Source organism: Anas acuta, chromosome 30 (assembly GCF_963932015.1).
Source record: "Anas acuta chromosome 30, bAnaAcu1.1, whole genome shotgun sequence".
In the NCBI taxonomy this organism is placed as follows: Eukaryota; Metazoa; Chordata; class Aves; order Anseriformes; family Anatidae; genus Anas; species Anas acuta.
In genome coordinates, this window is record NC_089008.1 from 837,173 (window position 1) to 850,543 (window position 13,371).

Sequence of the window (13,371 nt, forward strand, 5' to 3'; positions counted from 1 at the left end):
GTTGGGTTCAGGCTCAGAAAATGTAGGTTCATCATCTCTGTTATGCTTACCTTTGTAGATCTGAATTATGAAAAATTCTGTGGAGAAAAAGAATATAGCAGGCAGTAAGTGGATTTATCAAAGTATGCTGGTCTATAGTGTGGTAAGACACCATCCATGCTGCTGAATACAAAGACTGTTTTCTCCTGTAGTATATCCAAAGGCATTTCACCAATTATCTGCCTTAGGTGACAGCAAGTCCCACTCTCCCTGCCATAAACGCACACATTTATCTTACCAAATTCCATCCTCAGTTGGGAAAAACAAACAAACAGAAAAACAACCAAAGAAACAAACAAACAAAAAAGAGGACTAAAAGCTGCTGAGACATAAGATGAGATACTCTTTATTTTCAGCTGGAAAGAAAAGGCCAAAGAAGTGGCCAAAAAGATCACCTTTCACAGGGACAAACTTCCCAGGAAGGTAGTACTTATCCCTAGAAAAGTCAGGCACTCAAGCACTCACACTCCAATCACTCCTGCACTTGGTCCTACAAGCATACAAAACTGTCATAGTCATTTCTGGACAGGAAGAAAAATGCAAGGTCAACACCTGCAATATTCTTATACGGGGCCCTCTTTGTCATCATGCTCTGCCAGGGAGAAGGTAGGGAATGCCCACAATGCTGGGAGGAGAAACAGCCATGAAGAAAGCCCCAAGGTGTGCTCCATACATTATAAAAAAAGCTTAGCAATAAAAGCTGAGATTAGGTAGGAGGAAGGAGAGACATTCACAGATATGGCATTGGTCTTCCCAAGGAAATGTTGTGTGTGACAGAGGTCTGATTTCCTGGGAATGGCTGATCACCTACCTGACTATCAGAAGTAGAGAATGACTTCAATTCTTTGCTTTAGTGGGCTTGCAGCTTTTGCTTTACCTCTTAAATGTCTCTATCTCAATCCAAGGGTTTACACACTTTGACCTCTCCACATCTCTCCCCCATCCAGTTGGAGGAAAGGGTGTGAGTGGCTGTGTAGTGTTTAGCTGCCCATGGATGTTTAACCCCAAGAGGGATGGAGTCATCCTTGTGGACAACCCTGCTCACCTAGTTTGCTTTCCAATGAAATCAGCTCTTCTCTGTAGGCATTCTGTGAAACTTCCAGTTGGTTCTGCAACACAGCCACCTTCTCACTCAGGATCTTCTCGGCCTCTTGCTGAGTGGATTCAAGGGCCCTTGTGGTCTTTATGTCCACAGTCCTTTCTGCACAGAAAGAGAGGAGCCAATGGGAAAATGACATTGAATCCTGGGAAGTGGTTCCTTGTCTTTCCAATGGAGGAGGGTGTTTCCTCCTAGAAATGTTAGAGAACATGCTATTCTGATTTCAGGTTCATGGTGGACTTATCTCTGGAGTACATCGTACCTCAGAAGGTGTCATTCTTGAGATTATTATTTTTTTTTTTTTACAGGAAAGGGACACTGTGGATGGCAAGATGATGTTGGGAAGAGGGAATGCACACAAGGCAGGAGTGAGCATGCCTTAGCTCCTGGAAGTGAAGTAGGGCTTACGGAAGGCCTGGACTGCAGTTCCCTTCCCTTAGGTCTTCACCTAGGGCTTACAGCCTCTCACGGTCATTGCCCCCTGTAAGTGACTCCTTCCCTGTGGTGCATGGTATGCGGGCTCTGGATGGAAGGGGACAGAACTGAGAAGATGCTTCCACCTCCCTCTCATTGGTTTGGATAGACTGAGTTCCAGGGGGATGGAGAAGGAGCATAGGCTCCATGATCCTGCCTGAAGTCCTGCTGGACAGGCTGGAGAGCAGGAATTACTCACTCCATCTCTCCAGGCAGGATCTGTGGGCTGTGGAAGACTTGACTGTTTGTGGACAAGCACTCTGAGTGACAAAATGGAGAGACAGTATTGGGACCTGGAGGTGGATGTTCCTTGGGACCTAGCAGTAACCTTTTCCACATTCAGCCATCGTGGATGGAGACTATCAAACCAAATGTCTTCCAAGAGGAGGGAGAGAAGAAACACCCTTAGCACCTGCAGCTGCCGCCTTGGCGTGGAGCTCTCTCAGTGGAAAGGGACACCAGGCCCTCTCCCTGGGAATGGGCTGCCCTCCTCTTGGAGGAGTCCCCTTCCATGTCCCCTTCCATGGAGGAAATGCCGGAGACTAGCTCACAAGATGGTGTCATGCCAAAGCACCGTTTGCCTTCAAGGAAGTGTCCTGCTTTTGGCCAGGATGGAGTCTTTTTTTTTATTATTTTTGTAATTTTTTTTTTATTTTCATTGGAGCTGGCATGATGCCGCCTTTTGGATTTGTGAGGAAAGTCGTATAGACAATCTGTGGATGTCTTAGTTATTCTGAGGAGTGCTTCCACACAGCCACGGGTCCCTCTTCGTTTCATCACTCTCTGCCAGTGAGGCAGTAGGGGATGCCCACAATGTCAGAACCAGCCATGTTGATGACCCCAACTGGTCCAAGGTATACTCCCTTCATTATAACACCATGCTAAGCAATAGAAGCTTAGATAAAGGAGGAAGGGGAGACATTCATAGTGATGGCATTGATCTTCCCCAGGAGATGTTATGCGTGACGCATCCCTGCTTTCCTGGAAATGGCTGCACCTCTGCCTGCCAATCAGAAGCAGTGAATGACTTCCGTATTTTTACAGAATCACATAGTCACAGAATGCTAGGGATTGGAAGGGACCCTGAAAGGTCATCTAGTCCAATCCGCCTGCAGGAGCAGGAACACCTGCATCGGGTTCCACAGGAACCCATCAATGCGAGTTTTGAATGTCTGCGGAGAAGGAGACTGCACAACTCCGTTGGGAAGCCTGTTCCAGTGTTTTGTCACCCTCACTGTGAAAAAGTTTCATTTCATATATAAGAGGAACCTCTTTTGTTCCAGATTGCACTCGCTGCCCCTTGTCCTATCAGTGGATGTCACCGAGAACAGCCTGGCTCCATCCTCCTGACACTTCCTCCTTGCATATTTATAAACATTAATAAGGTCTCCCCTCAGCCTCCTCTTTTCCAAGCTAAAGAGACCCATCTCCCTCAGCCTTTCCTCATAATGAAATCATCCCTTAATCATCCTCATGGCTCTACACAAGAGTCTCTCAAGCAGTTCCCTGTCGTTCTTGAGCTGAGGGGCCCAGAACTGGATGCCGTAGTCCAGATGTGGTCTCACAAGGGCAGAGTAGAGGGGGAGGAGAACATCCCTCAGCCTACTAACCACAGCCCTTCTGATACACCCCAGGATGCCACTGGACTTCTTGGCCACAACGGCACAGTGCTGCCTCATGGTCATTCCGCTGTCCACCAGGACCACCACATCCCTTTCCCAAATGTTGCTCTCCAACAGGTCAGTCCCCAGCCTATACTGGTGCCTATACTGGTGCCATTTGGCTTTGCTTGGGCTTGCAGCTTTTGCTTTACCTCTTAAATGTCTCTATCTCAATCCAAGGGTTTACACACTTTGACCTCTCCACATCTCTCCCCCATCCAGTTGGAGGAAAGGGTGTGAGTGGCTGTGTAGTGTTTAGCTGCCCACGGATGTTTAACCCCAAGAGGGATGGAGTCATCCTTGTGGACAACCCTGCTCACCTAGTTTGCTTTCCAATGAAATCAGCTCTTCTCTGTAGGCATTCTGTGAAACTTCCAGTTGGTTCTGCAACACAGCCACCTTCTCACTCAGGATCTTCTCGGCCTCTTGCTGAGTGGATTCAAGGGCCCTTGTGGTCTTTATGTCCACAGTCCTTTCTGCACAGAAAGAGAGGAGCCAATGGGAAAATGACATTGAATCCTGGGAAGTGGTTCCTTGTCTTTCCAATGGAGGAGGGTGTTTCCTCCTAGAAATGTTAGAGAACATGCTATTCTGATTTCAGGTTCATGGTGGACTTATCTCTGGAGTACATCGTACCTCAGAAGGTGTCATTCTTGAGATTATTATTTTTTTTTTTTTACAGGAAAGGGACACTGTGGATGGCAAGATGATGTTGGGAAGAGGGAATGCACACAAGGCAGGAGTGAGCATGCCTTAGCTCCTGGAAGTGAAGTAGGGCTTACGGAAGGCCTGGACTGCAGTTCCCTTCCCTTAGGTCTTCACCTAGGGCTTACAGCCTCTCACGGTCATTGCCCCCTGTAAGTGACTCCTTCCCTGTGGTGCATGGTATGCGGGCTCTGGATGGAAGGGGACAGAACTGAGAAGATGCTTCCACCTCCCTCTCATTGGTTTGGATAGACTGAGTTCCAGGGGGATGGAGAAGGAGCATAGGCTCCATGATCCTGCCTGAAGTCCTGCTGGACAGGCTGGAGAGCAGGAATTACTCACTCCATCTCTCCAGGCAGGATCTGTGGGCTGTGGAAGACTTGACTGTTTGTGGACAAGCACTCTGAGTGACAAAATGGAGAGACAGTATTGGGACCTGGAGGTGGATGTTCCTTGGGACCTAGCAGTAACCTTTTCCACATTCAGCCATCGTGGATGGAGACTATCAAACCAAATGTCTTCCAAGAGGAGGGAGAGAAGAAACGCCCTTAGCACCTGCAGCTGCCACCTTGGCGTGGAGCTCTCTCAGTGGAAAGGGACACCAGGCCCTCTCCCTGGGAATGGGCTGCCCTCCTCTTGGAGGAGTCCCCTTCCATGTCCCCTTCCATGGAGGAAATGCCGGAGACTAGCTCACAAGATGGTGTCATGCCAAAGCACCGTTTGCCTTCAAGGAAGTGTCCTGCTTTTGGCCAGGATGGAGTCTTTTTTTTTATTATTTTTGTAATTTTTTTTTTATTTTCATTGGAGCTGGTATGATGCCGCCTTTTGGATTTGTGAGGAAAGTCGTATAGACAATCTGTGGATGTCTTAGTTATTCTGAGGAGTGCTTCCACACAGCCACGGGTCCCTCTTCGTTTCATCACTCTCTGCCAGTGAGGCAGTAGGGGATGCCCACAATGTCAGAACCAGCCATGTTGATGACCCCAACTGGTCCAAGGTATACTCCCTTCATTATAACACCATGCTAAGCAATAGAAGCTTAGATAAAGGAGGAAGGGGAGACATTCATAGTGATGGCATTGATCTTCCCCAGGAGATGTTATGCGTGACGCATCCCTGCTTTCCTGGAAATGGCTGCACCTCTGCCTGCCAATCAGAAGCAGTGAATGACTTCCGTATTTTTACAGAATCACATAGTCACAGAATGCTAGGGATTGGAAGGGACCCTGAAAGGTCATCTAGTCCAATCCGCCTGCAGGAGCAGGAACACCTGCATCGGGTTCCACAGGAACCCATCAATGCGAGTTTTGAATGTCTGCGGAGAAGGAGACTGCACAACTCCGTTGGGAAGCCTGTTCCAGTGTTTTGTCACCCTCACTGTGAAAAAGTTTCATTTCATATATAAGAGGAACCTCTTTTGTTCCAGATTGCACTCGCTGCCCCTTGTCCTATCAGTGGATGTCACCGAGAACAGCCTGGCTCCATCCTCCTGACACTTCCCCCTTGCATATTTATAAACATTAATAAGGTCTCCCCTCAGCCTCCTCTTTTCCAAGCTAAAGAGACCCATCTCCCTCAGCCTTTCCTCATAATGAAATCATCCCTTAATCATCCTCATGGCTCTACACAAGAGTCTCTCAAGCAGTTCCCTGTCGTTCTTGAGCTGAGGGGCCCAGAACTGGATGCCGTAGTCCAGATGTGGTCTCACAAGGGCAGAGTAGAGGGGGAGGAGAACATCCCTCAGCCTACTAACCACAGCCCTTCTGATACACCCCAGGATGCCACTGGACTTCTTGGCCACAACGGCACAGTGCTGCCTCATGGTCATTCCGCTGTCCACCAGGACCACCACATCCCTTTCCCAAATGTTGCTCTCCAACAGGTCAGCCCCCAGCCTATACTGGTGCCTATACTGGTGCCATTTGGCTTTGCTTGGGCTTGCAGCTTTTGCTTTACCTCTTAAATGTCTCTATCTCAATCCAAGGGTTTACACACTTTGACCTCTCCACATCTCTCCCCCATCCAGTTGGAGGAAAGGGTGTGAGTGGCTGTGTAGTGTTTAGCTGCCCATGGATGTTTAACCCCAAGAGGGATGGAGTCATCCTTGTGGACAACCCTGCTCACCTAGTTTGCTTTCCAATGAAATCAGCTCTTCTCTGTAGGCATTCTGTGAAACTTCCAGTTGGTTCTGCAACACAGCCACCTTCTCACTCAGGATCTTCTCGGCCTCTTGCTGAGTGGATTCAAGGGCCCTTGTGGTCTTTATGTCCACAGTCCTTTCTGCACAGAAAGAGAGGAGCCAATGGGAAAATGACATTGAATCCTGGGAAGTGGTTCCTTGTCTTTCCAATGGAGGAGGGTGTTTCCTCCTAGAAATGTTAGAGAACATGCTATTCTGATTTCAGGTTCATGGTGGACTTATCTCTGGAGTACATCGTACCTCAGAAGGTGTCATTCTTGAGATTATTATTTTTTTTTTTTTACAGGAAAGGGACACTGTGGATGGCAAGATGATGTTGGGAAGAGGGAATGCACACAAGGCAGGAGTGAGCATGCCTTAGCTCCTGGAAGTGAAGTAGGGCTTACGGAAGGCCTGGACTGCAGTTCCCTTCCCTTAGGTCTTCACCTAGGGCTTACAGCCTCTCACGGTCATTGCCCCCTGTAAGTGACTCCTTCCCTGTGGTGCATGGTATGCGGGCTCTGGATGGAAGGGGACAGAACTGAGAAGATGCTTCCACCTCCCTCTCATTGGTTTGGATAGACTGAGTTCCAGGGGGATGGAGAAGGAGCATAGGCTCCATGATCCTGCCTGAAGTCCTGCTGGACAGGCTGGAGAGCAGGAATTACTCACTCCATCTCTCCAGGCAGGATCTGTGGGCTGTGGAAGACTTGACTGTTTGTGGACAAGCACTCTGAGTGACAAAATGGAGAGACAGTATTGGGACCTGGAGGTGGATGTTCCTTGGGACCTAGCAGTAACCTTTTCCACATTCAGCCATCGTGGATGGAGACTATCAAACCAAATGTCTTCCAAGAGGAGGGAGAGAAGAAACACCCTTAGCACCTGCAGCTGCCGCCTTGGCGTGGAGCTCTCTCAGTGGAAAGGGACACCAGGCCCTCTCCCTGGGAATGGGCTGCCCTCCTCTTGGAGGAGTCCCCTTCCATGTCCCCTTCCATGGAGGAAATGCCGGAGACTAGCTCACAAGATGGTGTCATGCCAAAGCACCGTTTGCCTTCAAGGAAGTGTCCTGCTTTTGGCCAGGATGGAGTCTTTTTTTTTTATTATTTTTGTAATTTTTTTTTTATTTTCATTGGAGCTGGTATGATGCCGCCTTTTGGATTTGTGAGGAAAGTCGTATAGACAATCTGTGGATGTCTTAGTTATTCTGAGGAGTGCTTCCACACAGCCACGGGTCCCTCTTCGTTTCATCACTCTCTGCCAGTGAGGCAGTAGGGGATGCCCACAATGTCAGAACCAGCCATGTTGATGACCCCAACTGGTCCAAGGTATACTCCCTTCATTATAACACCATGCTAAGCAATAGAAGCTTAGATAAAGGAGGAAGGGGAGACATTCATAGTGATGGCATTGATCTTCCCCAGGAGATGTTATGCGTGACGCATCCCTGCTTTCCTGGAAATGGCTGCACCTCTGCCTGCCAATCAGAAGCAGTGAATGACTTCCGTATTTTTACAGAATCACATAGTCACAGAATGCTAGGGATTGGAAGGGACCCTGAAAGGTCATCTAGTCCAATCCGCCTGCAGGAGCAGGAACACCTGCATCGGGTTCCACAGGAACCCATCAATGCGAGTTTTGAATGTCTGCGGAGAAGGAGACTGCACAACTCCGTTGGGAAGCCTGTTCCAGTGTTTTGTCACCCTCACTGTGAAAAAGTTTCATTTCATATATAAGAGGAACCTCTTTTGTTCCAGATTGCACTCGCTGCCCCTTGTCCTATCAGTGGATGTCACCGAGAACAGCCTGGCTCCATCCTCCTGACACTTCCCCCTTGCATATTTATAAACATTAATAAGGTCTCCCCTCAGCCTCCTCTTTTCCAAGCTAAAGAGACCCATCTCCCTCAGCCTTTCCTCATAATGAAATCATCCCTTAATCATCCTCATGGCTCTACACAAGAGTCTCTCAAGCAGTTCCCTGTCGTTCTTGAGCTGAGGGGCCCAGAACTGGATGCCGTAGTCCAGATGTGGTCTCACAAGGGCAGAGTAGAGGGGGAGGAGAACATCCCTCAGCCTACTAACCACAGCCCTTCTGATACACCCCAGGATGCCACTGGACTTCTTGGCCACAACGGCACAGTGCTGCCTCATGGTCATTCCGCTGTCCACCAGGACCACCACATCCCTTTCCCAAATGTTGCTCTCCAACAGGTCAGCCCCCAGCCTATACTGGTGCCTATACTGGTGCCATTTGGCTTTGCTTGGGCTTGCAGCTTTTGCTTTACCTCTTAAATGTCTCTATCTCAATCCAAGGGTTTACACACTTTGACCTCTCCACATCTCTCCCCCATCCAGTTGGAGGAAATGGTGTGAGTGGCTGTGTAGTGTTTAGCTGCCCATGGATGTTTAACCCCAAGAGGGATGGAGTCATCCTTGTGGACAACCCTGCTCACCTAGTTTGCTTTCCAATGAAATCAGCTCTTCTCTGTAGGCATTCTGTGAAACTTCCAGTTGGTTCTGCAACACAGCCACCTTCTCACTCAGGATCTTCTCGGCCTCTTGCTGAGTGGATTCAAGGGCCCTTGTGGTCTTTATGTCCACAGTCCTTTCTGCACAGAAAGAGAGGAGCCAATGGGAAAATGACATTGAATCCTGGGAAGTGGTTCCTTGTCTTTCCAATGGAGGAGGGTGTTTCCTCCTAGAAATGTTAGAGAACATGCTATTCTGATTTCAGGTTCATGGTGGACTTATCTCTGGAGTACATCGTACCTCAGAAGGTGTCATTCTTGAGATTATTATTTTTTTTTTTTTACAGGAAAGGGACACTGTGGATGGCAAGATGATGTTGGGAAGAGGGAATGCACACAAGGCAGGAGTGAGCATGCCTTAGCTCCTGGAAGTGAAGTAGGGCTTACGGAAGGCCTGGACTGCAGTTCCCTTCCCTTAGGTCTTCACCTAGGGCTTACAGCCTCTCACGGTCGTTGCCCCCTGTAAGTGACTCCTTCCCTGTGGTGCATGGTATGCGGGCTCTGGATGGAAGGGGACAGAACTGAGAAGATGCTTCCACCTCCCTCTCATTGGTTTGGATAGACTGAGTTCCAGGGGGATGGAGAAGGAGCATAGGCTCCATGATCCTGCCTGAAGTCCTGCTGGACAGGCTGGAGAGCAGGAATTACTCACTCCATCTCTCCAGGCAGGATCTGTGGGCTGTGGAAGACTTGACTGTTTGTGGACAAGCACTCTGAGTGACAAAATGGAGAGACAGTATTGGGACCTGGAGGTGGATGTTCCTTGGGACCTAGCAGTAACCTTTTCCACATTCAGCCATCGTGGATGGAGACTATCAAACCAAATGTCTTCCAAGAGGAGGGAGAGAAGAAACGCCCTTAGCACCTGCAGCTGCCACCTTGGCGTGGAGCTCTCTCAGTGGAAAGGGACACCAGGCCCTCTCCCTGGGAATGGGCTGCCCTCCTCTTGGAGGAGTCCCCTTCCATGTCCCCTTCCATGGAGGAAATGCCGGAGACTAGCTCACAAGATGGTGTCATGCCAAAGCACCGTTTGCCTTCAAGGAAGTGTCCTGCTTTTGGCCAGGATGGAGTCTTTTTTTTTATTATTTTTGTAATTTTTTTTTTATTTTCATTGGAGCTGGTATGATGCCGCCTTTTGGATTTGTGAGGAAAGTCGTATAGACAATCTGTGGATGTCTTAGTTATTCTGAGGAGTGCTTCCACACAGCCACGGGTCCCTCTTCGTTTCATCACTCTCTGCCAGTGAGGCAGTAGGGGATGCCCACAATGTCAGAACCAGCCATGTTGATGACCCCAACTGGTCCAAGGTATACTCCCTTCATTATAACACCATGCTAAGCAATAGAAGCTTAGATAAAGGAGGAAGGGGAGACATTCATAGTGATGGCATTGATCTTCCCCAGGAGATGTTATGCGTGACGCATCCCTGCTTTCCTGGAAATGGCTGCACCTCTGCCTGCCAATCAGAAGCAGTGAATGACTTCCGTATTTTTACAGAATCACATAGTCACAGAATGCTAGGGATTGGAAGGGACCCTGAAAGGTCATCTAGTCCAATCCGCCTGCAGGAGCAGGAACACCTGCATCGGGTTCCACAGGAACCCATCAATGCGAGTTTTGAATGTCTGCGGAGAAGGAGACTGCACAACTCCGTTGGGAAGCCTGTTCCAGTGTTTTGTCACCCTCACTGTGAAAAAGTTTCATTTCATATATAAGAGGAACCTCTTTTGTTCCAGATTGCACTCGCTGCCCCTTGTCCTATCAGTGGATGTCACCGAGAACAGCCTGGCTCCATCCTCCTGACACTTCCCCCTTGCATATTTATAAACATTAATAAGGTCTCCCCTCAGCCTCCTCTTTTCCAAGCTAAAGAGACCCATCTCCCTCAGCCTTTCCTCATAATGAAATCATCCCTTAATCATCCTCATGGCTCTACACAAGAGTCTCTCAAGCAGTTCCCTGTCGTTCTTGAGCTGAGGGGCCCAGAACTGGATGCCGTAGTCCAGATGTGGTCTCACAAGGGCAGAGTAGAGGGGGAGGAGAACATCCCTCAGCCTACTAACCACAGCCCTTCTGATACACCCCAGGATGCCACTGGACTTCTTGGCCACAACGGCACAGTGCTGCCTCATGGTCATTCCGCTGTCCACCAGGACCACCACATCCCTTTCCCAAATGTTGCTCTCCAACAGGTCAGTCCCCAGCCTATACTGGTGCCTATACTGGTGCCATTTGGCTTTGCTTGGGCTTGCAGCTTTTGCTTTACCTCTTAAATGTCTCTATCTCAATCCAAGGATTTACACACTTTGACCTCTCCACATCTCTCCCCCATCCAGTTGGAGGAAAGGGTGTGAGTGGCTGTGTAGTGTTTAGCTGCCCACGGATGTTTAACCCCAAGAGGGATGGAGTCATCCTTGTGGACAACCCTGCTCACCTAGTTTGCTTTCCAATGAAATCAGCTCTTCTCTGTAGGCATTCTGTGAAACTTCCAGTTGGTTCTGCAACACAGCCACCTTCTCACTCAGGATCTTCTCGGCCTCTTGCTGAGTGGATTCAAGGGCCCTTGTGGTCTTTATGTCCACAGTCCTTTCTGCACAGAAAGAGAGGAGCCAATGGGAAAATGACATTGAATCCTGGGAAGTGGTTCCTTGTCTTTCCAATGGAGGAGGGTGTTTCCTCCTAGAAATGTTAGAGAACATGCTATTCTGATTTCAGGTTCATGGTGGACTTATCTCTGGAGTACATCGTACCTCAGAAGGTGTCATTCTTGAGATTATTATTTTTTTTTTTTTACAGGAAAGGGACACTGTGGATGGCAAGATGATGTTGGGAAGAGGGAATGCACACAAGGCAGGAGTGAGCATGCCTTAGCTCCTGGAAGTGAAGTAGGGCTTACGGAAGGCCTGGACTGCAGTTCCCTTCCCTTAGGTCTTCACCTAGGGCTTACAGCCTCTCACGGTCATTGCCCCCTGTAAGTGACTCCTTCCCTGTGGTGCATGGTATGCGGGCTCTGGATGGAAGGGGACAGAACTGAGAAGATGCTTCCACCTCCCTCTCATTGGTTTGGATAGACTGAGTTCCAGGGGGATGGAGAAGGAGCATAGGCTCCATGATCCTGCCTGAAGTCCTGCTGGACAGGCTGGAGAGCAGGAATTACTCACTCCATCTCTCCAGGCAGGATCTGTGGGCTGTGGAAGACTTGACTGTTTGTGGACAAGCACTCTGAGTGACAAAATGGAGAGACAGTATTGGGACCTGGAGGTGGATGTTCCTTGGGACCTAGCAGTAACCTTTTCCACATTCAGCCATCGTGGATGGAGACTATCAAACCAAATGTCTTCCAAGAGGAGGGAGAGAAGAAACGCCCTTAGCACCTGCAGCTGCCACCTTGGCGTGGAGCTCTCTCAGTGGAAAGGGACACCAGGCCCTCTCCCTGGGAATGGGCTGCCCTCCTCTTGGAGGAGTCCCCTTCCATGTCCCCTTCCATGGAGGAAATGCCGGAGACTAGCTCACAAGATGGTGTCATGCCAAAGCACCGTTTGCCTTCAAGGAAGTGTCCTGCTTTTGGCCAGGATGGAGTCTTTTTTTTTATTATTTTTGTAATTTTTTTTTTTATTTTCATTGGAGCTGGCATGATGCCGCCTTTTGGATTTGTGAGGAAAGTCGTATAGACAATCTGTGGATGTCTTAGTTATTCTGAGGAGTGCTTCCACACAGCCACGGGTCCCTCTTCGTTTCATCACTCTCTGCCAGTGAGGCAGTAGGGGATGCCCACAATGTCAGAACCAGCCATGTTGATGACCCCAACTGGTCCAAGGTATACTCCCTTCATTATAACACCATGCTAAGCAATAGAAGCTTAGATAAAGGAGGAAGGGGAGACATTCATAGTGATGGCATTGATCTTCCCCAGGAGATGTTATGCGTGACGCATCCCTGCTTTCCTGGAAATGGCTGCACCTCTGCCTGCCAATCAGAAGCAGTGAATGACTTCCGTATTTTTACAGAATCACATAGTCACAGAATGCTAGGGATTGGAAGGGACCCTGAAAGGTCATCTAGTCCAATCCGCCTGCAGGAGCAGGAACACCTGCATCGGGTTCCACAGGAACCCATCAATGCGAGTTTTGAATGTCTGCGGAGAAGGAGACTGCACAACTCCGTTGGGAAGCCTGTTCCAGTGTTTTGTCACCCTCACTGTGAAAAAGTTTCATTTCATATATAAGAGGAACCTCTTTTGTTCCAGATTGCACTCGCTGCCCCTTGTCCTATCAGTGGATGTCACCGAGAACAGCCTGGCTCCATCCTCCTGACACTTCCCCCTTGCATATTTATAAACATTAATAAGGTCTCCCCTCAGCCTCCTCTTTTCCAAGCTAAAGAGACCCATCTCCCTCAGCCTTTCCTCATAATGAAATCATCCCTTAATCATCCTCATGGCTCTACACAAGAGTCTCTCAAGCAGTTCCCTGTCGTTCTTGAGCTGAGGGGCCCAGAACTGGATGCCGTAGTCCAGATGTGGTCTCACAAGGGCAGAGTAGAGGGGGAGGAGAACATCCCTCAGCCTACTAACCACAGCCCTTCTGATACACCCCAGGATGCCACTGGACTTCTTGGCCACAACGGCACAGTGCTGCCTCATGGTCATTCCGCTGTCCACCAGGACCACCACATCCCTTTCCCA

General features: G+C 49.1%; 2 protein-coding genes across 32 annotated transcripts in view; one reads left to right on the plus strand and one right to left on the minus strand.

Annotated features, from left to right (window-relative positions):
• Positions 1-13,371, minus strand: part of LOC137846083 (uncharacterized) — a 229,167-nt gene that overhangs the window by 173,861 nt on the left and 41,935 nt on the right. For all 28 annotated transcript variants that reach the window (XM_068663707.1, XM_068663711.1, XM_068663712.1 and 25 more), the window contains 6 exons: positions 11,122-11,277; positions 8,613-8,768; positions 6,103-6,258; positions 3,594-3,749; positions 1,085-1,240; positions 51-77 (listed from right to left, as the gene is read on the minus strand). In XM_068663707.1, the coding sequence (XP_068519808.1) occupies positions 51-77; positions 1,085-1,240; positions 3,594-3,749; positions 6,103-6,258; positions 8,613-8,768; positions 11,122-11,277 (807 nt within the window). The remainder of the gene's footprint in view (positions 1-50; positions 78-1,084; positions 1,241-3,593; positions 3,750-6,102; positions 6,259-8,612; positions 8,769-11,121; positions 11,278-13,371) is intronic.
• The window catches only part of LOC137846090 (E3 ubiquitin-protein ligase TRIM39-like), a 284,383-nt gene that overhangs the window by 79,772 nt on the left and 191,240 nt on the right, over positions 1-13,371 (plus strand). The gene's annotated exons all lie outside the window — the stretch shown is intronic.